Source organism: Lissotriton vulgaris, chromosome 10 (assembly GCF_964263255.1).
Source record: "Lissotriton vulgaris chromosome 10, aLisVul1.2, whole genome shotgun sequence".
Taxonomy (NCBI): domain Eukaryota; kingdom Metazoa; phylum Chordata; class Amphibia; order Caudata; family Salamandridae; genus Lissotriton; species Lissotriton vulgaris.
In genome coordinates, this window is record NC_141698.1 from 1,096,760,280 (window position 1) to 1,096,787,523 (window position 27,244).

Consider the following 27,244-nt stretch of genomic DNA (forward strand, 5'->3'; position numbering starts at 1 on the left):
GCGTTGAATATACTGTGCAAACTTTTAGCATGTGCAACATTCCGCAGATATATAAGTATAAATATATGGAATAAATAAATAAATAAATCTGTATAAATATGCATCTATATACACAATATTCTATATACGAATATACACATCTACAAATTCATATTGCTCAATTTCCTGTGCAAATCTTCTTTTGAATGTGCAAAATAATGCGAAAGTAGTGCAAATTCCGCAAATATTGCAGGTGTCATTGATCTTAAGCAATTGGCTGTCCGATCTACATACTCCTGACCACTACCTATGATTGGGCTGTCCCTAGTTCATTATATACTCTTTCTGACGCCCTTTAAGTGCAGTGATTTTGACATGTTCTTGATTGAAATATTGACAACATAATCCTGCCCCAGTGGGCTTGTTTTCCCTGAAATTACTGCATCCCAACTGCCCTTCTAATGTGGTTACTTGATACTGTGCACCCCACTAGGTGAAAGAAAAAAACCATAAAATCAATGTGCAGGTCAGCTGAACCACCCTGGTGTACTGAAAAAAATGCAAACTAATGTTAAATGTCGAATTTTTCTTATATGCAGTTTTGTGTTTGATTGATTCATATTCTCAGTTAAGGCACACCCCTACTGCAACTTCCTACTAATGTCATCACAATGATGTCAAAATTTACCCAGGCCCCTAGAGACATGTATACATATCCTCGTTCGCGTTTAACCCGTTGGGTGTTTTCGAGTCCAACTCAAGGATGTAACGTGTCTCTAATGGTCTCAATTGGGCCTCCCGGTCACCCCCTCTACGCAACTGAGGGACCATGTCTACAGAAAAATAGCTAAGACAACCCAAATCATTACCATTGCAGGAATTCATGTGCCGCGCCACCGGGTATGCCTCATCTCTATTGCTGATAGCTCGCATGTGCTGGAATATGCGTTTGTGGACCTGCAACTTGGTACTACCCACATATTGCAGGCCCCATGCACACTCCAGCACATATACAGCAAAATCCGATTTGCACGTAAATTTTTTAGAGATGGGCACTGGCACATCACTAAATGGGGTGGTGTAAAACGTCCTATTTTTCCCCAGCTTACAGGCCTTACACGTGGCACATTTGATAAACCCTTTGGTGGTCTGTAGCCAGGAGTTGTTAATGGCTACTTCCGGGCTGCTCTTTACGAGCATATCACTCATCGATCGTGCTCGGCTGAATGTTATTGCCGGAGTTTTGGAAACAGTACTACCAATGATCGGGTCTCCCTGAACAATCTCCCAGTTCTTACGAATGATGGCCCGTATTTGTTTGTGTTGCCTGCTATATGTAGGGTTGAGCCTCGGTTGATCTGAAGCCGGTTTAACAGTGACAGAGCCTTTCAATAAGCCTTCCCTTTGGGTCAGATGGTCTTGGCTTTGATTTGCTTTAATGATGGCTTTGTCTATCACTGCCCCTGAGTACACTCTGGCTAGGAACCTCTCTCTACTTCTCATTCGGGCCTGTCTACACTCCGTGTCTGTACAGCAGATCCGTCTGGTTCTCAGCATCTCCCCATAGGGGATGCTGTGAACGAGATGACTTGGGTGGTGACTCGTGGCATGCAGGACTGTGTTCCCTGCTGTCTCTTTGCGATGCAACCTGGTCTCTATCCTGCCATTCTCAATGTAAACATCCACATCAAGGAAGTTAACTGAGGACCTGCTTATATGACAGGTGAACTTCAGATTTAAATTGTTCACATTAATGCTCTCAATGAATGTCTCCGCACTTAAGCCGGGAGCACGACCGCAAAAGCACATTTTTTAAAATTTGAGTGTCACTGTGGTATTGTTTTTAATCCTACCTGCACTCTGTCTTCAGGGCTCCCCACGCTCCTGACACACCCGCGCAGCGGATATTAGCGCTGCCGCGGGACAAATCCCAAAGTCCTTTGCCGCCATTCCCGGCGAGCCCAAAGGCCACGCCCCTTTCGAGAGGCCACGCCCCCTGACTCTACTACTTAAGGACGCTGACTGCAAGCGCCACTTAAAGCACTGAATCTCCTGAGGCGGAAGCCGGAAGCACGACCGCAAAAGCACATTTTTTAAAATTTGAGTGTCACTGTGGTATTGTTTTTAATCCTACCTGCACTCTGTCTTCAGGGCTCTCCACGCTCCTGACACACCCGCGCAGCAGATATTAGCGCTGCCGCGGGACAAACCCCAAAGTCCTTTGCCGCCATTCCCGGCGAGCCCACAGGCCACTCCCCTTTCGAGAGGCCACACCCTCACCGTCCCTCTCCCTCTCTGTATAAAAATGTGCATCTTCCGGAAGCGCAGCGGACGAGCGCAGCGGGAGCGCGGTTTGCGCGCCGAAAGCACGCCAAAGGAAAGCCCATCTGCGCCAGACCGGGCCCCGGGCCCACAACCCCTGGAGGAAACTCCTATATAGTTAATACCTACACGCCTGAGCTGTTACTTTCCTTGCGACCCACTGCTAAACATAACTGTGAAATCTTACCCAATGACAGGCACAACTCTATCGCATGCCCTGCATGCAACTTTCAACTTGACGTCCCGCAGCCCAGTTGACTCGGATACAATGGCCGTAAGTCGGCACACACATGGCTTCTTGGTAGCCTGAACTGCAGGTCACTCAGTAAACACAAAAGAGACATATTTGACCTCCTGTCCGACAACTCACTAGATGCCCTTTTCCTCACCGAGACATGGCTACACGCTCGCTCTGGCCCAGACATTGCTGAAGCCCTATTTTCAAACTATGCCATCATCCGAAAAGACCGAATCACCGGTATTGGAGGTGGGATAGCAGTCATCTTCAAAAAATCGCTGCAATGCACGTTGGAACCCATTCCCTTAACCACCTGTGAGATGGCCCTTTTTAAACTCCAACTCCACCCGAATTTCACCTTTACGGGTCTCCTGATTTACTGTCCACCTGGCCCTATACAACCTTGGGCCACCCAACTAGTGGACTGGACCGCTTCAGTAAGGGTAAACTATAACAACCTATCTATCGTAGGCGACCTGAACATTCACTTTGACGACCCTACAAACAAACTAGGGAACAATTTAGTTCACGACCTAGCCGCCATGAACCTCACCGTACGGAACTCGGGCCCAACACACAAAGGGGGCCACCTCCTGGACCCTATTCTTTCCAGCCTGCCCCTGCTTCACTGCCAGCCCGCTCTGCCCCTAGACTGGTCAGACCACTTCCTAATAAAATTCAACGTGGATGATCATACGACTTCTAGCCTTCCGAGCGGGACAAGCAAGTCCTTCCAAAGAAATTGGAAGAAACTGGACATAAACCACTTCTCATCCGTCCTAATCGCTGCCCCTCTGGACGAAATATTTGACACTGAAGACATAGAGATTGTAGCCACCAAAATTGACAAATGGCTCCTAGGTGCCCTAGACATTTGCCTTCCCCTGGATCACAAAAAATCCACCCCTCACAACTCCCTAGCTTTATGGTATAATGAGCAACTAAAGGCTACTAAATCCAAATGCAAACGCTTAGAACGCATCTGGAGGAAATATTACTCCTCGGTTGCCAGCTCGAACTACAGAAACGAGCTCAAGCTTTATCATAGAGCCTGTAACACGGCTAGAGCAAACTATGTAGCCAAATCTATCTCTGAAGCTAAAAACAAATCTAAAACTCTTTTTAACCTCGTAAAAGAGTTAGCAGGCTCTAATACAACAGCCAAACCTCTTCCTCTGAACAGTCTCCAGTGTGAAGAACTAGCGAAATATTTCACAACGAAAATAGAGACAATCTACCAGGATATTTTAAAACAGCACCAGGATCAAACTAAAAGGGTGCAAGACCCCGGCCCTAACATAGAGGACATCTCTTCTCAACCTCAGCTGTCCTATGAGCCATTAACATCATGGCCCGGGATCGACGTTCAAGGTCTGCGTGACATCCTAGAGAAAGTCAAATCTGGTTCGCCCATTGACCCCCTCCCGATCTCAATACTCAGACTCCTGGACACCCCACTACTCGCCGTGATATGCCAAACCTTGAACTTATCCCTCTCCACGGCAAAGGTCCCGGCATCCTGGAAACATGCCATGGTTTCACCTCTACTCAAGAAACCATCGGCTGATCCGAAAATCCTGGCAAACTTCCGTCCAATATCCCTCCTGCCCGTCTTCTCCAAAATTTGGAGAAACATGTCCATGAACACCTCGCAAGCTTTGCGGAGGCTAACGACATTCTGCACCCCTCCCAATCGGGTTTCCGCCCCGGATTCTCGATGGAGACAACTCTACTCGGAGTGATGGAAAATCTCCGCCTCCTGGTCAATAAAGGGGACTCAGCTGTGCTAATTTTACTCGACCTCAGCGCAGCGTTCGACACCATCTCCCACAAAATACTGCTTGCCTCACTCTCCAACATGGGCATTAAAGGCAAGGCACTAGATTGGATCGCATCTTCCTGACACTCAGGACATTTCAAATCTCCTCCAGCACCGCGGCATCTAATGTCCATCTCTCCCCCTATGGAGTGCCACAAGGATCAGTGTTAAGCCCCCTGCTTTTTAACCTCTATGTAACCCCGCCCGCCCAGATCGCTGAAGCAGCTGGTCTCAAAATGTTCACATAAGCCGACGACTCACAAATCGTATTCTCCCTCTCAAATAGTGACCACGACGCCCCCTCCCTCCTGCAGACAGGCCTCAGGAACATCGCCACCTTGATGAGCACTAATATGCTTAAACGTAACTGCAGCAAAACAGAAGTCTTAATAGTGGGCCCTAACCCAAACCTCTGGAATCCCAGACACTGGCCATCCGAAAGGGGCCCTTTACCAACCCCGTCGCAACAAGTCCGTAATATTGGCATTACCATTGACAATGGCCTAACTATGGAGCCCCAGGTCAACAACCTCACAGATACCTGTTTTACAATTCTGAGAGGGCTCAGAAAAATCATTTTGATGCTCCTGGACAACTCACAAAAGACTGTAGTCATGTGTAACGATTGGTTAAAATGGCGCTACGAACGCTAAACGCATTGACACTGACGAAGGAGTATTCTCCGAAACGTGTTTGTCAACTCTGTTAATTAACCCCTTCCCTGCTCATGACGAGCTCAGCTCGTCATGAGGCACACTGGAGCTGTGCTTATGACGAGCTGAGCTCGTCATGAATAAAGGAGAATAGCAATTTCCAGCACAGGATGGGAATTGCCTTAGCAGCCAAGGTGTTAAAGAGCCGTTTTGAATCACCCCACGAGTGCTGGATTACTTCCTTGAGAGTTTGGAGATTTTGTGAGCTGCAATATATATATATATATATATATATATATATATATATATATCAAAACAAACCCTTTCAGGCATAGAGTGACGCATAAATTATGCAAAAAAGAAGGAGAGAACTCTGGGTAGTTCTCAAGTTTAGGTGGAAAATAGCTCCTGTTAGAGCACTCTCAACACCAGCGACACTCTAGATCTGCTTACCTCAAATGTCTGTTTTTCTATCAATGTCTTTAAGCATAGGATTAGCACAGTGCCATCCACGCAGAGATAGAAAAGTCTAAACTTGAGAACTACTCAGAGTTCTCTCCTTTTTTGCATATATATATATATCCTACTGGTGGTCGTTAGTAGGTAGTTATAGTTAGGACCTAGTTTCCATAGGAAAATAGTTTTTTTGACTTGCCAATAACTTTGGCGCAGGTTGGCGAATCTTCGCGATATTGTCCAGAAAAAGTACCCCTGTGATTCTTTTTGTGCAGGGAAAGTTTTGGGTGACCCGTCAAGTGGGGGTAGAAAAAGAGGGGGGTCAACAAACGTGCCTTTCCCATGTTAATTCCCAGAGGACCTTTAGACACAGCTACAGCCCGAACTGGTGAAAGAAGGTAAACCAAATTTGCCAGGAAGGTATATGTTGGCTGAGGGAAGTACCTTTTTGTGATTTTGTGTAAATCTGTTCAGTATATGTGGAATTATTAACCAAAATCCAAATTTGCATATATAGGGATTGTGAATCCTCTGAGGATCCAACAGTCCCTGTGCTCAAGTCTGATTGGCTGCCAGCACTTTAAACCAGGAACTGCTGGCAGCCATCTTTGGACTCGGCTTGAGCCAAGTTCCACAAAAAACGTAAAAAAAGAAAGAAAGGGAGGCAGAATAAAACTACAGAGACCACGCTGGGCCCCAAAAGCTTTTTTTTTTAAACAATTCTTCTGGGAGTTGTGCTGGATCCACAGATCCCGCCGAAAATGTTAAAAAAACAGAAGCTTGGTCTCCAGCGTTCTGTAATATTGAGTCCTTGAATGGGCCAGGTCCTGGGGGGCATGTACACTATATATAGGAGGGGCTGCACACGGGGCCCCACTTCTAGGGCTCATAAAACCCTGGGGACCGCCACCTCACCAAGTCATTGTTTATAATTTATGCGGGGGTTGCCTGCTCGGCAACCCCCATGCCCTGGGGACCGCCACCTCTCAATGGCCAATGTGCAAATAATGCGGGAGCCCGAACAGCCCTTCACAGCCCTGAGACTGCCACCTCTCCAGGGCTAAATATAACATTAATGTGTGTGGGGGGGAGGGGGGTCATGCGGCCTCCCTGCAGCCCCAGGGACCACCACCTACCCGAGGCTAAAATGAATGAATGGGGGGCGTGGCCAAAATGGCGGAGTGAGCGGTCGCACTCTCTGCGAGCTCCCGTGAACCAGAGCCCCTTTACCGCCTTTATTTGCAGATCGCCCCCAAAAGGCCGGGGATCTGTTAAGGGATTGCGAGATCTCCCTGCGAGGACTCCGGTGGTGCTGGTAGCTCTCAGAGCCGCTGACTTAGAGCCCGAGGAGTGTGCACGGAGGCTGAGCCGGCGCCACGAGAAGACTGCAGGCCGCGGCCACGAGGTCCGAATCGGACCGGAGACGTACTGTTGTGGAACAGCTGGCTGGAGTATTGAGGCAGGACTCGCTTCGGCGGACCCCAGTACCACACGGAGGGGTGCATATACCCAGTGCTCGGTGGCGATAGGCTGATACCCGAAGCCCCCGAGGCGGACCGGGGATGAGGCCCAGCGGCAAGCCCTCTTGACGCGAATTATCGCCAGTGGCGGAGATTCGCTGGGGGTCCGGAGTAGGAGTCCCTGTGGTTGGCTGCGGTTCTGAGCGGTTGAGTACAGATGCCCGATGCCCGGATGTGTGAGACTGGGACCCGGTGCGCTGACGCAGGATACTACGCGAGGCCGGGGATGAGGCCTAGCGGTGCACGCCCTTGAAGCGCACTTCTTCCGGCGGCGGAGGCTGTTGCGGAGCCGGCACGGAACCCCCCCCGCGGCAGAATACAGCGCCCAGTGGTGAAGCGCAGAGGCCCGGCGCCCAGAGGTGGGAGACCAGAACCCGGAATGCCGCCACAGACCACTACGTGAGACCGAGGCTGGGGCCTAGCGGCTGGCTCCTTTCAGTGAGTATATATATATATATTTGTTTGGGGGTGACCCCCAATCCTTTCTTTTTCATTTGTTTTATTTTTGGGAGAACCCTCCAACCCACCCACCCTTTTTAATACACTGCTCCCCTTTACCTCTACTTGCACCAAACCCTAAAAAACCCACACACCCTTACCCAGACCAGAAGAGTCAGGTGGGGAGGAAAGGGATTCTCATGTCAAGCGTCTAAACTGTGGAACTCCGTTCCCATACACATGAGACTACAGTCCTTTAGGTCCCTTTTCAGAAAAATGATCAAAACCTGGCTCTTCTCCAAGCTCTAGACATGGTAGCCCTATGGATTGCACTTACCTAAGCCCCAAGATGCCTCAACAATAGTGCGCTTAACAAATATTCACTCACTCACCTCTACTGAACCCCAATAATCCCCTATCACCTTTACCTCTACCCACCCCTAACTCTAAAACACCCTTACCCCCTTTACCCACCCTTGAATCCTAAATAACACTTCCCTCCCTTTAACTCAACCTTTACTAGAACCCTAAAAAAAACTTTACCTCTCTTTACCTCTAAACACCCTTGAACGTTAAAAAAACCTTACCCTACTTTACCTCTACTAGCCCCATAACCCTAATAACATGTACCACCTTTACCTCTACTGATCACTGAACCCTGAAAAACATTACTTCCCTTTCCCCTTAAACCTTAATACCTTACCTTCCTTTACTTTTGCCCTCCATTTACCACAGGGTAAAGTACCTCTAGACTAAGCCCGGGCACACAGCTCTGCACCGCCAGTGGAGTGTGCGGAGATTTCCCTACTCCACGTTCCGTGTAGAAAGCGGAGTGTAGGGAAAATTCCTACTCCGCAGCGGAGTGGAGTTGGCCAGCACCCTCCTTCACCCCGCCTATTAAAAATTAATAATACTTTAATTAAAAAAACAAAAATAAACACTTACCTCTACTGTGGCGTCCCGGGCTGCCCTCCTCCTCTTCCTCACGGTCTCCTACTTGGGTCAACCAGCTTTCGAAAACTGTGCATGCGCGCAAGCACGCAAGAGCCGTTCTCGCAGAACTGTGCATAAGCGCAAGCACAGTTATTGCAAGATGATCGATCCAAGTAGGAGATGGCGAGGAAGAGGAGGAGGGCAGCCCAGGGACGCCGGCAGTAGAGGTAAGTGTTTATTTTGTGGGTTTTTGATAAATTATTATTAATTTTTTAATAGGCGGGGGAGGGGGGTTGTGGAGCGGAGTGCCACAGAGTTTGTTCCTAGCTCCGGGGTTACCCTAGACTAGAGTAATGTCCTGCGGGGTAAAGCCTGCATACTTTCAAAGTACCACAGGATAAATTACCTCTGGAGTAATATCCTGCAGGGTAAAGACTGCTTACCTTCAAAGTACCTTGGGGTACAGTACCTCTTGAGAAATATCCTGCGGGGTAAAGAATGCAGGGTAAAGGCTGCATACCTTCAAAGTATCACGGGGTAAAGGACCTCTAGAGTAATGTCCTGCGGGGTAAAGGTTGCATGTCTTCAGCGTCTGGCCTCTGGCTGGCTCTGACTCAGTTGGGCTTTCTGTAATTCCTATCAAGGAAGGCCAGTGTGGATTAGATTTTTTTAAAACTCTATTGCTATGGTTAATCTATGCAACTTGTGGAACACATGAGCAACACGATGATCATCAAGCTTCTTTGAAAACATGAGCAACTGCCAGGGGTGGCTCCTCCGTTGGAGCGGAGGAGTGTCGTCCCTCTTAAACCCCCCCAAAGCCCCTCAGATGAAAAATAAAATGGTAATGTATTGCCATTTTTTTCATCTCCTGAACAGAACGTCTGGACAGGGCCAGGCCGCTTCTGAATGACAGCAGTAGGAGGAGGGTGGGCTGTGTGCGCGGTCTCTTTGAACGGCCGTCTTGCGACCAAACAGACATGCGCACTTTGAAACCTCTAACCCAGTTGTCCTAAAACAGTAGGAAAAGAGTAAGTGCAGGCCACCAGGGCTCTGTGGAGTGCCGAGTGAGGCTGCGCCCACCACCTGGTGCTGCTCTCAAAGCATGAAAGCAGCGCCAGGATTGGGTAAGGAAGCTCCAGCATCTAATTCCTGTAGGTGTCGGAGACAGAAGAGGTCCTCCCTCCTCCCGGGTGATGCCGGCCACCACTGGCAATTGTTCTTTATTCCAAGGTATTTGAGGTTATAATACCAGAGACTGGATCCTGATGCGTTTTTTGTGATTTCCGCCATGCACTGGATATGATTATTATATTTAAAATTAGGAATACCTCCAATTAATGGTAGAGTGCCAATAAGCCTGCTTGTGAACTAACATCATAGTATACGCATATGCAAACCAGCTAATATTGAGGGTTGTGATGACCAATTCATTCAACAACTTATATATACGTTTGATTAAAGAGCACTATAAGGTATGCTAGGCTTATGAGCACGTGCTGAAAAGATCTTACCACCATGTAACTCTAAAAAGCGTACTGCGTATGACTTAAACAAGGACTACGAGAAGGGAAGAGTGATTGCTCCTTTGGTTAAAAGTATTTGCTCATGCCTTGCGTTTTAGAACACTCTGGGCCCAATTCACAAAGGCGGGATCTCCGCACTGCAGATTCTCATTGCGGAGATGCCACCACAACTGCGGAGGCTCTTTTTTAATCAGGCCGTCAGTGTATTGATGTGCTATGTTAAAACAAGCTTTATATTTTTCTTTGTGGTGTTTGTAATTGCACTGTGTAGTAGTTATCCATTATTTGGCTCAGTATTTCATGTCATATTGATTTGTGGTTTTCTTCCAACTTCCAAAACATGCGTATGGCTGTTTCATTTTTTATTTTTTTAAATATTTCTTTATTGGGTTTTTGTTAAAATATCACAAAAAAACTGAAAGACAACACAATACAGTTAGCACTTACAACACTTTTTAAGCATTCATGCAGTTTGGCAAATGCATTGATAATAATGGCAACCACCAATCAAAAATCAACATTATACAAGACCAGAGTGCTACAAACCCTAAATGTTTAATTCTTTGTTATGTTTTTTTTTATTTCAAATCGTTTTTATTGAGTTACAAGAAATAACAAATAATAAGAACAGTAATAATAATAATAAGTAAATTAATCAAACAGAGGGAAACAGATACAAAGACAAAGTAAATAATAAATAAAAGAAACTATAAATTGCTCGAGTTCCCAACCAAGGTATTCGCAGTTAATTCGTAAAAGACGTAGAGGCAAATGGACTATCACAGTTCACCACGGGAGTTCAAGGGAGTATACAGTACAGTATATAGCACAAGTTACATACTACGCAGTTATGGAGGCAAGAATTACAATACAGTACAGGAGATTTTCAGGGTGGGTCGTTTGAGAATGATGAGGCATTAAGGGACTTCCAGAGTTTCCTGTGGGTTTTACGCCATGGAGAGGTATGGAGTGCGGTATTGTCCGCTGCTCTGAGGAAATACAGCCATTCTTGCCACATTCTAAAAGACACATCGTTGGTGTTTTTCCACTTACACAGTACAATTTTACAGGCTAAGGTGAGCATGAGGTCTAGCAGGTATTGGTCATTTACATTATCGACTTTAGGATCCAGGGCACCTAATACAATATATGAAAATTCCCTTGGAGGTGCTATGTTGAAAGTGTTATTTATACATTCGTAAACCTTGTCCCAGTATGTTTGTAGGGTAGGCCAAAAGAAGAGCATGTGGGAGAGGTTACCAACGTCGGCTTTACAGTTCCAGCATGTCGGGCTCTCACTTAGATTGAGTTTAAAAAATGTCTCTGGTGTCCAGTATGTCCTATTTATTAGCATAAGTTTGGTTTGCGACAATATTGGAGATATTTTATTTGAAAATGGTGTGATATGTATTTTATCCCAGTCATATGGGATGTTGTTGGAGTTGGGCTCAGGTTCTCACTTAACTTCACATTTTCGGTGAGATTTACGAGGCTTGGGAGAAAGAAGTTTATATATTTTAGAGAAGGTGTGTCCTGACTCTAGTAGTTGTGACATCTTGGAGACTATCGACGGGTCGAAGGGTTTAATAGAGCGCATCGAGAGGAGATATTTTAGTTTTGTTTCGTTTAGTTTGTTAAATTTAGTTTGTTTAGTTGTGCTTGTTTTTAAGTGATTTGAACAAGGCTATGGGAACGTGATGTATTGTCTAGTGTATTTGTTTTGTATTCATACCACTGAGTGAGGGTGAGTTAAGGTTGACACTTGGTTTCTTTGTTTAAGCTAATTCATAGTTAGAGAATAAGTGTTTTGACCTGTATATGATTGCTTAATGTATATATAAATGATGTGCGGCTATTTACTAGCTGGAGCGGTGCACACATCATTATATTTTATTTGTTTGGTGTGTTAGATTTGTGTCTTATGTTTTATAGGATGCGAAGTTCTGCGTTGCATTCTTTGACTGTACGGTGTAATGTTGTATCTATTATATGTTGGAGTGTGTGTAGTTATGTATCTATGCAGTATGTAGGACAATTGACTTTTAGATTTTGTGTGCACGTGTGTGCATCAACACACACAATTTATAAATCATGCTGGTACATGCCGATGTTCATTTATTTGGCATACATCGGACTGATGATGTGTATTAATTCCACTTCGATTGCTGGATTCAGTAAAATTTTTAGTTGATGCTGCAAAATACTTGGAATTTGCCAAGATGTGCGTTGCATTCCATGACACACTTGTGTGCATGTCCTGTGCTCCAAATATTGACAACATTTATACAATGTGTGACTGAAGACAGTACTGCACCTTTGGTGTTCCTGCACCTCTCCTGACGCAAATATCATTTGGATGGATCTGTGCACGTCCAAATTCTAAATCCAACTGGGCTATGTTTAAAGTTCTTTAGTTTGAAAATCGATTAATCATTTAACATCATTTTTTAAGTGCTCACTAGTGAGTTACACGTTTATGTGCAGCGTGGTGTAAATGAATGCATGCAATTTTCAACTTTGACATGTTTTGTGTGTTTTATATAGGAGCCTACGTTCAAACTATGCTCTAAAATGGATTTAGGGTATTTTTTTTCAAATAAAATTATGCATTTTAAGTCATGCTCACCAAACTTCACAAAACCATGTACGTGATTTCTTAGAGGAGCCTCAAAATGTGTTAAAATGAATTTGTATGTTCAGTGTAGCTTTGATAATACCACTGTGTAATGCCAAAATATGATTTTGACTACAAACAAAATATATCCGAGTTCAGACAAGAATTATTCATGAATTTCCATGGATTGGTTGTGTCTCGATTGACTGTGCATTATGTCTGTTTAGAATTGATAAATGAGTTTCAGAAATTGACATAAGTTGGGCCCAAAGACAATATAAACCAGGGTTTGCGCACATGTAGAAATAAAGTGAACTGTCTTTGATGCAGGATAAGCTGTGTAATACAGATCTTTATTTTCCTTCACGCAGAGCATGATTTCTTCCATTGTGAACAGCACTTACTATGCAAATGTCTCAGCTGCGAAATGTCAGGAATTTGGAAGGTGGTATAAACATTTCAAAAAGACAAAAGATACAATGGGTAAGTGAGATATCACCCTCAAGTTGCAGTGGTTCTACTATTATATGTCAAAGCCCGTTTCAGTTGCTTATTATATCAGATATTGTTCTTTTCCATTTAGAAATTAGTTTGGCTTGTGTTTTTTGTATAGGAGTGATTTCGAAATTCAGTAAATATTTGTGTTTGCATAAGCAGAGCCGACTTGCATGTCAGGCATGCAGAAAATATTAGGTAGAGGAGAAGAATCTGTCAGTTTGTTAACATTGAAGCCCTTAGAAGATGTAGAATTATAGGTTGGAATATTGCTGATTGTAGTGGCAGTTTCTTAGAAAAGATAATTGTCTTCTGAAAAAACATGTTATCAAAAGAAAAAAGTGTGCCATTGTTCTTTCCTACTTTTGCTAGAATAAAAGAGCAAATATGTACATTTTTCAATTATGCAAGTGGAAGATCATGTAAATGAAGTTTGTATTGGTTTATTTGGAAAGGAACATGCTGCGTGATTGCTTTATAATTCATTGCTCAAACGAAGCTATATATATACATTTCAGCCTATGGTATTATTGTCTTCTTATAAAATAATAATCGTCCACAGGTTTTAAAGCGGAAGAGAATTAGACTAATTTTATCTGAAAGTTTTAGTGTGTTTTAGCTTTTAGTATTTGAAGGAAAAGCATCCATCTACTCCAACCGATTTCTAGCCTTTTATAGCTTTCCGCTGTAATGAAGACAGTGCATCACTTCTATGATAATTGCTTGAATGATTCCTGCGGAATGGCTCACTGGGGTTAATCTCTGTGTTCATGTGTGGCAAAGTACTGATTCCCTCCCTTTTACCTCTTAGTGCTGTCTGTACAGCAGTCTTCGTGTTCTGCTTGATTGCAAAAAACTGATCAGGAAATAAATACGGTACCTATCCCAATAACAAAACCATCTTTCTTCAGGTTGTGTTCCATTTCAGGTGCTTTGTGATCTCCTTGGCAAATACGAGTTTTCTGTTGTTTTAGGCCCTCATACAGCTCGTCCAATTCATAATTTACAGGAATAACACCAAGCTGTTATAAGAACAGGAAGGGCTCTAAAGGGCTCTTTAATAGGGGGATTTGTGATCCACCCATCTCCGTCCCCTTTGACCCTTGTAACAGCTGAGTAGCCGCAATGGCAGCGGCTCGCTGCTGTACCAGGGTGAAGGGTTCCTCTACCGTGTGTAGCTGTTCTTTCTGTTGTTCACGAATCCTTTCGGTGCTGAAGTTTAGGCGAGGCCTCATATCTGGAATTATTAATACGTTTCTGGCAAATGTATTTCCTGGGATACTGGTGTTTCATTATTGACATACAGGAAGTCACCAGACCGAAAGCCAGCTCCTTTCTGAAGGACCTATATCCACAGTAGTGTTTCCAGTCGGTGCCATTCTTTATTAGGCAAAATCCACTTCCCTTGTAGGCTCCAGCAAAATTCTCTGTTGCGTTTGGGGCTCATCAGCCTCAGTCAGGTCCCAGCCCTCTGTTTACGGTGAGGTAAAGAAGGGATGTCACGTTAGGCAGAAGTTTCTCTGAAGCAGGTAGTACCATTAATACTAATATTGTGTCAAGCCTCCCCTCGTTTGTGTCTAGCAGAGTTTTGACTATTTGCCCTACATCTCCAGTGCTGAGCTAAAGAGTGACATCTGTCCGCGCCAAGCATTATTTCAATGACTCTGACTCACAAACAGCACTTTCGGGAGCACACCTCCCGGAATGAACAAACTACTCTCTTTTAAGGTCTATGAATGTCAAGGAAGAGATGGAGAAGGAAATGTATTTACCTGTTATCTTACGTTTCCATCATGAGTATTTGCTTTGAATTCATAAATTACCTTCCCTCCTCCTTGTTAAACCTGGATCATTGCTACAAATGGTTGATTCGATCCTTACTCGTATCTTCATATCAAAATGAACTGCTTAACTGACATTACTAGGCACTGTAGAACATTTGCACTCCTGGTTTTCTTAAAAGAGCAATGCCAACATTCTCACATTATTAGACGATGGCTGTATGCAACATGCCACATAACTCCTAATTGAACAATGAAGTCAGCCTACAGTTCTTGATGTAAGGACAGAATTGACCTTATATTGTGCCAAGAGCGTCTTTGCCCAGTCTAGGAATGTTGTAGTCTCTTTTCCTCAAAACTGCTTCCAAATTATTTGTTTGTAGCATACAAAGGAAAAGTATCTAGACACAGTATTCCTGCATATGATCTAAAAGCTTCTGAGCACTCACCACCTGGGCCATGTCTCATGAGCACTGATAAACTATAATGCTTACAGCTGAGTACATAAAACACTGCTGTATACATACAGATGCCTTCTAGAATATACCAGGGCTCTGTTCTTTGACACATTGACGGCTGTGGTTAGATCCATAAGCACTAAACATAAAGAATCTTTCTAGGCCATTGTATATTTAGTGATCAGGAGCTGAACATTATTACATTGGTATACATTGCCCAAGCTGTGTTTAAAACCACATTGGGCATGTGATAAAGTACGGTTTCCTAAATCCTGAGGCTGCAGGTGAGTTAGACCGATCCTATGTCCCACCTTCAGTGAGAGATCAAGAAAATATACTGTTCAGTAACACCTGTGATACCCACTGCCACCTTTTTTTAGAACCATGATCTATTCATGTGAGAAGTTGTAGGTAGTTTTCTGGTGACTACATTTAAAGCTACTGTAAGTACAGGTGCCCCGAGTTCAGTATTCTATTTGAATACGTTCATGGGCATACTGTCAGGAGCTGGCTCTTCGTTTTTTAGACTCAACGTTTTTGCTTTCGTAACCTCTAGGAGTTAAAAATTATTAAAAAGAATTAGTAGGTGCCTCAGAGGTAACAACAGAAGCAGGTTGACTACATAGACCTGTGAAAAGGGTGACCCACTCACGGGCCGACATATTGCCCTTCAGGAATCTATTGACAGCAGTTGGTAGGGAAGTTCTGTTAGCAACTTTCTAGAGTAAAGCCAAAGCTTTAGTCCTGGAAGAGTCCATAAGTTTCTCCCAGGCTTCTTTCTTACAGCTTTCATTTTTCCCTGGTGCAATTTTTAAGTTAATCGCTGCAGTATGAGACTGCCTTCAGCAGCGCAACAAGAGGATGTGCGCCAGGACTTTATGTAAATACTTATTTGCTTTGCTGCATATCCTATTGAACAACTAGATTTGGAGATTAGGTCAACGCCTATCATTTGACACAGTACTGATGCTTCGATGATAGTTAGGTCAGTATGAGCAGGCAATACATCTGATACACCTTCTTCGAGACAGATGTTTATTTACCCCAGAGGCCCTGACAACCTGTTCACTTACTTGAGGCAGGTCTTTTCTCTAACTTTGCTTTCTGCCATTAAATTCAAATGTTTCTTTGATATCTAAAATCAGTTCAGGTTTACAGCAGAGAAATAGAGAACGAATAGAGCCTTCCAAGAGATTATGATCATCTACATTGTGGGAAATAACTTTAATGTCAGTGATCCTGTCATACAGTTCTACAGATACTAATATGAAACTAACTGTTAAAAAGATTCTTGCTGAATATGTTACTTTCTGTAAAGTATCGCCCTAAAAGCTTTTGTGTTTTGCAAATTACATTTTGCTGTTGAATCCAGCAAAGCTCTTACTTGGTGGTCACCTTTGTTGGAGTTACACACGATGGAGGTATCTCACCTTGCATGTGTGTCAGGAACTTTTCTGTCAGAATCCCAGTTCACCCATTGTTAACATTGAAATCACAAGCCAGCACAATCATACACCCAAAATGGTTTTGTATGTATCACTAACATATATGACCCCTTGAAGCTAATTTGACATTTGCATAATGATGTTGCTTAGCAATTATTATGGAATGTTACTCCAATTAATCTTATATCTTTGGCTAAATGTTAATTCTAGGATCTGTGTGTTTTGGCTGCCAGTGAAATATGACCAAACTATTTGGGGAAGTTTTACTGCTAACCAAATAAATAACCAGCCTTTAAATCTTCTGAGGTTCATGATGTTGCCAGCACTATAAATGAATGCTACCCATCAAAGTAAAAATGTTTTGGTGCCCTGTGCCTTGTAGAAGAATATCTTACATTGTTCAGTTAAAAGGGCCCCACTGTGTTATCCAACTTCCTTGAGATCTTCTGCATTTCAAGAGATGAATATAGTTACTGATCTGCACCATCTTCACTTTAACAAGTAATACATTTCTCCTTTATAGGGCTTGATGTGCGGTAACAAATACAATCTTCAGCTAAAGGGACAAGGCCAATCAGTATTTGTCTTCCAGAAGTGAGGAGAATCTGTTTGTGGTAGAGATGCAAAAATAGAACTATGCAGTAGATTGTGCTCTTATGTCGATTGAGACTGTGCGATTACCCATGTTATCAGGTTGATGCACAGCACAATTGTGTCCCTTCCTAGGAAAAATCCCAAAGAACAGCTCCATTTGTGTTCTTGAGCTCCAGTTGTTATTTCCATGTTGTGGATATATGTTATTGGAATTTAAATGCAGACACAACTCATAAAAGCTACATGTTAACACAACCAGAGTTGTACCTTTATAGATTGAGGTTTGGTGTATTTATTTATGCACTTTGTATGGCATGGAGATGATTCGAGAGGCAAAGATGAATGAAACGTTGATACATATAAAGAAGATGAACAATTGCAGCATAGTAAAAAAAAAAATTAAATACATGTAAGTTTGGGGGTACTCTATAATACAATTATTATGAAGATTAATTAGGTGGCCGGTACTGTTGAACATGATAAAGGGACCTATCACACACACACACACACATTTATATATATATATATATATATATGTATATCAAGCAACAAAAGTTTGCTGACTGTGCTTGCCCTCGCAGAATAAATGGGGACAAATTGCAAACCTACCTGTTGTTTGGTCCTCTCTCAGCAGGCAAACTTTTGTCGTTTGATATATACTATGATATTGTGTTTCCTCTGTACTACATTGATATATATATATATATATATATATATATATATATATATATATATATATATATATATATACATATATATTGTGTTTCCTCTGTACTACATTGATATATATATATATATATATATATATATATATATACATATATATATACATATATATATACATATATATATATCTCAATGTAGTACAGAGGAAACACAATATCATAGTAGGCAAATAAGTAAATGTTAGAGAAGTGAAGACTTGGCAATAGAATACAGTGGATGAAAATTGTTATGTTAGGGATAAAAGTAATAATTAGAGAGGGGGAAGGAATGCTAAACATGCAATATATACAGAACCAAGGGTAGGTGCTATGTGTGTCTGTGCATATGGAATCTCATTTAGATAAGCCCTGGGAGAAAATATCTATGGAAAAGTTGGAGCTTGAGATGTTTCTTGAAATAAACCAGGGACTTGGTGGTGCATAAAGGTGCAGGAGGGAGTTCCAGATTCTACTGTCAGTGCTTGAGAAAAATTGACCTATTGTGTTCTCTTTCCTGAATGCGGAAGTTCTAGGATAAGTCTTTCTGTGCTGCGAAGAGAGCGTTGGATACCTGACCGGATCCGTTTGTTAGTCAAGTATCGAAGAGTAGCTGCATGGACAGCCCTGTATGTGATGCATGCTATCTTACGCGGAGATCTAGCTTCAATGGAGAGCCTTTGAAGCATATGTCCGACCCATGCTTTATGGTCAAATTTATCGCTTCCAGTGACAAAATGAGCTGCTGCGTACATCATTTTTTTGAGAGGTGCAATGTGAGCTTAGTGAAGCCCATTACAGAAAAGTTACCATAGTCTGTTCTAGACAGTACCAGTGACTGAACTAGTTAGATCTTCAACTGAGATGAACTGAAGGTTTCTTGTCTACAGGTCTTCAGCTGGGAAAAACCAAATGTCCTGCCAAAAAGTCTAAATTGAAGCTGTGCACTCAGCATAATTTTTATTTATTTGCAAAGTTTTATATAGCGCTGGCTAGACCCGGAAGTATCAGAGCGCTTTACATGAGGATCAGCGAGGTACCGGATACATAGTTATATCAGTTGAATCAGCGAGTTACAGGTTACATAGTTACATCAATTTGAATTAAAGAATCACAGGGCGAGGAGGAGGGGGAGGGAAGGAGACACGAACGGGGAGACGAGGAAAAACAATGTCAGATGACCGGCTGGGTAGGTGATGGCCAAGGGGCCAGACTCCTCTATAGCTGTATAGTACAGCTCCACCGGGCATCGGCCAAGGTTGCTCAGGCTCTGGGGTAGGTAAAAACTGTTTTGGGGTCCGCCCAGGGGGCATCGTTATAGTTCCATCAAAGGGGGAGGGAAAGAGACACAAACAGGGAGACAAGGAAAAACAATGTCAGATGACCGGCTGGGTAGGTGACGGGCAAGAGGCCAGACTCCTTATGGCGGCCAAAAGCGGTACAAAAGGGGGTGGTGATGGACGGAGCATCTGAATCAATCAAACACTCACACCCAGTCAAAAGATCTGGGTTTAATCCATCACCGTCCATCAAGTAGTACAAGAAGAAAAGAAACACTACGCAAATCGTCATCTGCAACTAGTAACAAGGCTTTACCAGTGTTACATACCTAACTGATTGTAAGTCATATAGTAGATAATTTTCAACAATATGGTGAGAGAGTTGTGTGGGACCCATCTTTCACTAATCTTAGGTAAGGAAGATCCAAAGTTGGTCCTTAATTATAAAATTGGACCGTGTCAGTGGCAGGTTTCTTCAGAAAGTGGATGATTTGGCTCATTGTGAGGCAGTTTGGAAGAACTCTTTGAGCAAGAGATTGGTTCAGTTCTCTAGTACAGGAGGGTAAGATGTGGGTTGCTGGCTCTTCAGAGATGTTAGCCGTAATTGGGGCTGTACACTGCTTGGAGGGATTCACATTAGCAGTAATGTTTTAATAGACATACTCTGAGGCCACAGAAAATTGTAGCCAGTTGACTCTATTTTGCTCATACAGTTCAACTGTTTCTTTGAGGCATGGATTTGATGAAGGGATAGTTTGATTGATGACTAGGCACATTGCGTAGATTGTGAATACCAGTAGTGACACGTCCCCCTGACCTACCATTGTTGCCCAGTAATGCATTACTGGAGATGTACTCTCCGGTACGCCAACTCACTCCTGAATTGTGCTCATAATACACCACTGCGGACCTGCATACTCCTATGAGTACGCTCACATCCGCCAGGTTGGGGCCTCCAGAGAGCAGTGGGATCACAACATTTGGGGACCACTTCACAGAGGGTGCCCCAATGATCCATCAAGATGTTATACATCTGCATGGTTTTCCAGACTCCCTTTTCTTAACACACACCAACCTTCTTCCCTGTGTTCGCACCCACTGGACAAGAATGGGGATGTTAACTGAGACACACACACACTGATATAAACAGTTTATGAGATGGGTAATGGCAGTTATTTAATTAACCCCATGGCTGCTAGGCGTTTTCCCGTCCTGCGCTGGGTTTTCTTCTTTTTTATTGTTTCATGACGAGCTGGCCTTGTCATCCGCGCACGGCAGGTAAGCGCCATGACGAGGCCAGCTCGTCATTAGCCTCGAAGGGGTTAAAAGGCTGTACAGGGGTTTGCATGTCCATTTACATACCTCTTTGGAACCTCTAGGGGCTAAATGGAAAGATTATATAAATCAAGCCTTACATGATTAGGAATGGCACTTTTTCCCCGAATACCCAAGCAAGGTCTCTCTCAATTCATGTTTTGAATGTAATTAATCCTCACTCATACATAGGACATATTTAATATCATTAAAACTGCATAAAATCTTCCCCACAGCCTTGCACAATTGCCCTAGATATTGAGCGGACTCTACGGATCTCCTGCATATGTTATGGGCTTGCCCTCTACTGCCATCTTATTGGGCTGATATAAAAATGGCTCTTTTGGCGCTCATGGAGGCTCCCCACCCGGACGATGTTGAGCACTGTCTCTTGGGGCTATACTGAGACCTAAAAAGTTTAAAACCATAGTGCGGTTTGTGGACCTGCTGCTTCTCCTAGCCAAGCAACAGATTGCCAGGCGATGGAAATCCCCTAGAGCACCACCTGTATCTTGCTGTCAGATTGAGGTCATTCTTAGGAGTACAGCCAAAAGTTATATCCTGCGCAGGGAGGAATTTCGAGGTTTACGTAAATGACCTTTTGTACTTGTCTGGGATGACCTGCTGGAGACATTTAAATCCCAAGAGGATGATGAACAATGGACACTGTCTACACGGAGCTCATAGAACCTCTTTGCCACTGGCACCTGACTTTTACCAAGGTTCCACTTACACAGTACCACGACGTTCTGTAGACCTCTAGGAATATGTGTGGCTCACTTTATTATATGCTTTCGAGAGATTCACGATGACAATTTGGATATAGGGTGCTGAGCGGAGTGTCTCTTCTAATGTTTTATGTTTGGTTTTATTTTGTTATTACTTGCTTTTTTTACATATACATCTATAATCATTCCTGCAATTTCTCCATCACGTTGCAGTATACATACGATTGCTTGTAGCAGATACTTGTTACGTTTTCTTGTGTTCTGTCAACACGCATTGAATGGCTTTATTCGTATTGCAGGCATTTCTTTTGTCTAAAGAAAGACTCAATAACATTTCTTATAAAAAAGGGATAGCTTGTTTGACTTCACTGTCTCATCAAAAAATTCATCAAATTCTTCAACTTTAATGACAGAGTCTTCAGAGATGTGAGAACGAGGACACCAAGGTGGTTTGACTATTTCAAAGAGTTGTTTTGGCTGATATTTAGCGGAGTCAATATGATTCTTGACATAATGCGCCTTCACATGAACCATATTACTTTTGTATGGCTTCCTGGCAGCTGCGTTTAGATAGGTTGAGGGCAGAGGGTGAATGTTTCCAGTTTTTCTAAAGTGAACAGAGCGCTTCCCTTTCGACATAGTTCTCTGGAGAACAGGGGAAGGGGATTTTAATCGTTTTCTTTTCATTTTGGGCTGAGCTACTTGTGATGAATTCAACAGTGCATTTAAAATAGTTTGACAGTCAGAGATTGACATCTTGTTGGACCACGATGGAAGAAATGAGAATAGGGGTTCTAAGTACTAGGGAAATGATACTCTGGTTGTCAGTGTTGCAGGACGCAGTTACCTCCTTTTTGTATTGACCAAATATTATTATTTGTTATAATACAGAAAAAGACAGAGAAATGTGATCCTGGTGAAGACGGGAGCAGTTACCAGCATTAGGTCGTCGGCAGGGAGCAGGTCTCGCTTGACCATGATTACAGCCACAATAGTTCCTTCATTGGTAGTGTGGTATGAGAGCAGTGCTAGAAATGAGGCACACGCATTAGCATCAGTGTCCCTAGAGCTGGTTATATTGTCAGTTCTGTAAATGAATTCTGGTATAGGGAAATTGTCATTCTACTTTCCCATTTTAGAGCATTAACAATGTTGCATGGCTTCAGTCTTACCCATGAGCTGTACAATTATACATGATCCTTCATCTGATGTAAGACGGCCTTTTCGGGAAATTGTTTGCTCACAGAAGCTTCAATATGTATTTGCAAAATTACAAGCGTAATACAGATTGACTTTGAAATAGTTCTGTACACTAATATATACAGACTCATAGTGCTTTCAGTTTAGCAGGAATTTTTACTTATTAATGTTAACCGAATGCTGAAACTGAATTTCTAATTTAATAATGATTTGTTCATTGAGGCATGGTTCCTTTACTGACTCCATACCTTCCACAACATAGTTTCCTTTAGTCTGCTTCTTGGGGGCTTTAAAAGAGGAGGACGGGAATGTGGTGATGATGAAACATATAAGCGTTTTTAATTTTGCAATAGTGCTAATGTGAGAAATTGTCCATTTGCGACTTGTACAAAAGAGATGTGGCCTACGTTTTCAGGATTGGAGCCCTGGTGGAAGAGGTTTGTCAGCATCTAGAATGCTAGGCCAAGTACACTTCTTATATCCTGGCACAAGGTCGTGGGATTTGTAAGATGAAATAATGCCTGATATCAGGTTACAGTGAAGCCACACAACCATGTTTTGTGGAAACGTGTGCATTCGACATCCAAAGAGGATAAGGGTGCAACTTAGATGCGTCCAAAATACACTTGCAAATGAAAAAAAAACGATTTACTCGGAAAGTCTGTGGATTGCAAACTGCACTCCTTGGACCAGTGTTTTTACGACATCCTGATTCACCTAAGGAGGCATACAATTCTTCAAGCTCTGCAGGCCATGTTAGATGTTCGTTGCCCCTTAGCAAAGTCCGGAATGTATGTGGTCGAGACTACAAAGACTTTGGGCGGGAAAGCAGGCGCAGGGAATAGACACAGGCTATGTCATTCTAATATTTTGGGTTGTTCGTGGTCAAGGTACAGTGCACATCAATGCTGGGCCCAGGGCACAGGACACGTCCTGGCATCTAAAGGGGATGGTAACATGGATTTTTGAGTTTGTTTAGGTTTTGCATTGTAATTATAATGCCTTTTCAACAGAGGGTTTTTAATGAATGTGTAAGACGTTTTCTTTAACATAGATTGCTATGTGATTCTAATAACTCATCAGCATATTGTCTCCTGAGAGGCGTTTTTTCAATATTTTTGTTTAAGTAAATCGATTTCTCTCTTACATTTCTTTTTTATTTTACCTTAGTTGAAATGGAAAACATCTCTGAAATCTTCCAGCAAGGCAACAACCATGTTGGTTATGGTCAACAGCCCCTGCAAGGGAACACAGCTGAACAGCCTCCATCGCCTGTGCAGCTTTCTCATAGCAGCCAACCACCAGTGCGAACGCCGATTTCAAACATGCACCCTGGACTTGTATCCTCTCCTATTAGCCCTCAACTGGTCAACCAGCAGCTGGTGATGGCTCAGTTATTAAACCAGCAGTATGCAGTAAACAGACTTTTAGCTCACCAGTCCTTAAATCAACAGTACTTGAACCACCCTCCTCCTGTCAGTAGAACTATTAACAAGCCATTGGAGCAACAAATTTCCACCAACACAGAGGTGTCTTCCGATATCTACCAGTGGGTGCGCGATGAGCTGAAGCGGGCAGGAATCTCACAGGCGGTCTTTGCACGTGTGGCTTTCAACAGAACTCAGGTAAGATTTCTCTTGCGTGTGGTGTGGCTGTCTGCATAGCACTCCTTTACAGTGATCGCTGTTAGTCGCATGTCATCTCAGGACTGTGCACCTGTGGACAACCTGCGGAATGTGAAACAAATCAATTATCTGTGTGCCATTATTATAGAATATAAAAGATAGCCCTTCAAATTCTTGGGGTGCACATTTACCATTGCAGTCTGAAATCTGCCATATGTTCAGTATTTGAAAATTAATATTTCAAGAATGGGCTTTAAAATGTATGTGGATGTGCAATCTCTGGCAGCATGACGTTGCCGGAAGCATTCTGAAACCGGATTGTCAATTTGCATTTCATGCCCTCTCGTAGCATTCCATCTTCCACACCTAACTTAGTCCAGCTTCTACTTGTTTTTGCCAGGACTCATAACGCATGTAATGTTTTTCTTCAACTGACATCCTCCGATCTTAACCGGTGTGCCTGTGAAGTGTGGCCAGGAATACTCTTGGAACATTTACGTTCTGCGTGTGTTTGTTCTTATTCAGTTGTAGTTTTTTAAGGGATTTGTAATGCTGAAGGTAAATCTATTGCACCACCTCTCTTCTTTTTCTGAGTTGCCTGTGTACTTAACTATGGGAATACAGTAGAAAAAAGAGACAAGTGCTTTGGAGCAACTCACATTGAAGAAAAATACGCTCTACATATGTGTCTTATGGAATGATTTACAGAACCATTGTATAGTCATGAGCGAAACAGCTTCCCTCCTCAGCATACACTGCTTCCAGTAACTAATTAGTTGGAGAAGTGAGCAAAACTACACTCACTGAAACTGGTTGTGTGTGTATTTAATATAAACACTTCAGTGCTGGTGAATCTTATAGCTTGCACACGTTGTAGGGCTTTATAGCATTCATGTAGTCTGTGGATCAGAAATAAACGTTGTCATGTTCATTAACTGTCCAAATAATGTTGTCTGGTATGTCCAGAGTAAAGGCCATGATCAGTTCGACTTGGCGGTATTTGACCAAGTCAAGTGGCATAATAACATTACTATAGGTTGCAAAGTCTGATGCTTACCGAGTGGTAGATATTTTTATATCATGTTCCCTTCCACCCTACAGAGTGGGTTCTTAATTGTCTGCAAAGGGTATATTTTTCATACTGAAATGTTATGGTAAGAAGAGTAATGAAAAGGAAATCCTAGGAAATTCCAAAGATTGTGTTACAGTGCAGTTCTAAAGTTTGTGCATTCGGCAGTCATAAATGCAGAAGAAAGTTCTAGATAAGTTGAGTGTGCACAAGAGACAAAAAAACATAATTTGTCTCAACATTATCTCCAGGTATTTGTAGGTATTTTTTTCTTGTGTGTAGACATTTGTACTTGCCAGGCTTAATTAAACATTAGTATAATTTGACGATTCTTCGGTCTAATATATTATACTGGATGCAAGCTTTCTCATAAAGATTCATGTATATTTTACAATCACTTCTGGAAACCATAAATAAAGCTTCACCGGAAATTTAGTACACAAGAAAAGAACCACTTAACAAAACGTAACAAAAGTGCAAGCTTCCTACTCAAGGAAGATATGAACTTCAGATGGCTATTAATCAAACCTACCTAGCAACCATAACCCTTGCCCCACCTGAATAATAGGCACAGTCACATTTACATCTATCTCTCTCTTAAATGTATTTCATCTAGGAATAGGTTCTGGTACAGGATAAGTGCAACCTGCTATTTATCTACAGAATTCCACAACTCTTCCCACAGAAAATACACTCACAACCCACACCCTTCTAATCTAAGCTAAATCCGTTTTTGCTGCACTCCTTATCACTCCACTATACATTTAAAAATTGAAGTAGATGACAAGGTAAGAACACCACTGGACCATCAAACATGACACCAAAGTACTTTCCACATAGGCCACACAACTAACACCCTTCCAACTAAACACAACCTATGGTGTAGTGGTGCTCCTCATACGACTCGTGCACTGCAGCATCTCATCAGGGAGGCGAGGCACTTAATTACAACTACAATATAATACAATTAGTCACAAAGTGGTTATGGGCTGTCTGGTTCAAAATTGTGGTTGAGCCCCCTCTTAAGTGATTTCAGCCCCTTGGCACTTTCGAGCAGACAGGTTCCCAGTGCTCATTTATATTCAAGAACCATCCACATGCTATATATTTATCCCTTCTCATTCTCTTTCACATACCTTTGCTCAACTTCAGTCGTCCCAAATTACATCAAGGTGATCAGTTTCAGGAATGCATTTTCAATACCAAACTATTAGGATTTTTAATTTTCCTCTCACAATAATTTTTTTATCAAAAGCGCTGTTCTGATTGTAATGCTTTGTTGATCACCTCAAGATACAGACATTCTGAGAGGCATTTGACAAGAAGAATTACCTTTGATTATAGTGACTATTTGAACGTAGAAAATGTCTTTATCTCATTGCATGAAAAAGTGGTGGCAGGGGGAAGAGCCTGCTTATGGGCGCCGTTTATGGTACTATCTGCAGGTCCTGGTGACGCTCTGTTGTGGATCCTGTACAGATTGTTTTATAATGTATACTGGTTTCTGCGAGTTAAAGGGCAGTAGTGGCAGAAAGAGGAAACTGAGTCTATCCCATCCTTTTTATTGTGCAGAAGGCCAATGGAGAGAACAGGCTGGTACTCAAGCAAAGGGGAACAAATCTCTGGGTGAAGACCATTCACTGCAAAATACCCTCCTTGTAGCAGGTTATTTCTTTGGTTTCTGAAAACTACTTTTTCTCTACAATAGACTTTCAGGACACTAATATACATATCCCTAAATAGAGCGGGCATCAAAAAGCTCTGCAGTTGGTTCCAATAATTTTCGGTCTTAGTTCTGTCCATCAGCCTAAAGTTGGCACCCAGGGTGTTTACCCAAGTTCTATCACCTCTAGTAGGTAAGATGCATCAGGAGTGCATTGCTATTCTTCCTTTATCTGGTCGACTGACTTCGTCCTCTTATCACACATTTTTGACAAGATCAAAGTTTGGGACAATCTAAGGGCAGCAGCGTGGCTTCAGGTGAAGGGCAATCTACCAGCAACCATCTTTTTGTTGCGATGGGCCAGGTTTCACCTGAACAAGTTTGCAAGGCACA

At 42.8% G+C, this 27,244-nt stretch overlaps 1 protein-coding gene across 8 annotated transcripts in view; it reads left to right on the forward strand.

Moving 5' to 3' along the window:
• The window catches only part of SATB1 (SATB homeobox 1), a 347,355-nt gene that overhangs the window by 97,113 nt on the left and 222,998 nt on the right, over window positions 1–27,244 (forward strand). For all 8 annotated transcript variants that reach the window (XM_086942177.1, XM_086942174.1, XM_086942176.1 and 5 more), the window contains 2 exons: window positions 12,870–12,981; window positions 23,665–24,119. In XM_086942177.1, coding sequence (XP_086798303.1) covers window positions 12,870–12,981; window positions 23,665–24,119 — 567 coding nt within the window. The remainder of the gene's footprint in view (window positions 1–12,869; window positions 12,982–23,664; window positions 24,120–27,244) is intronic.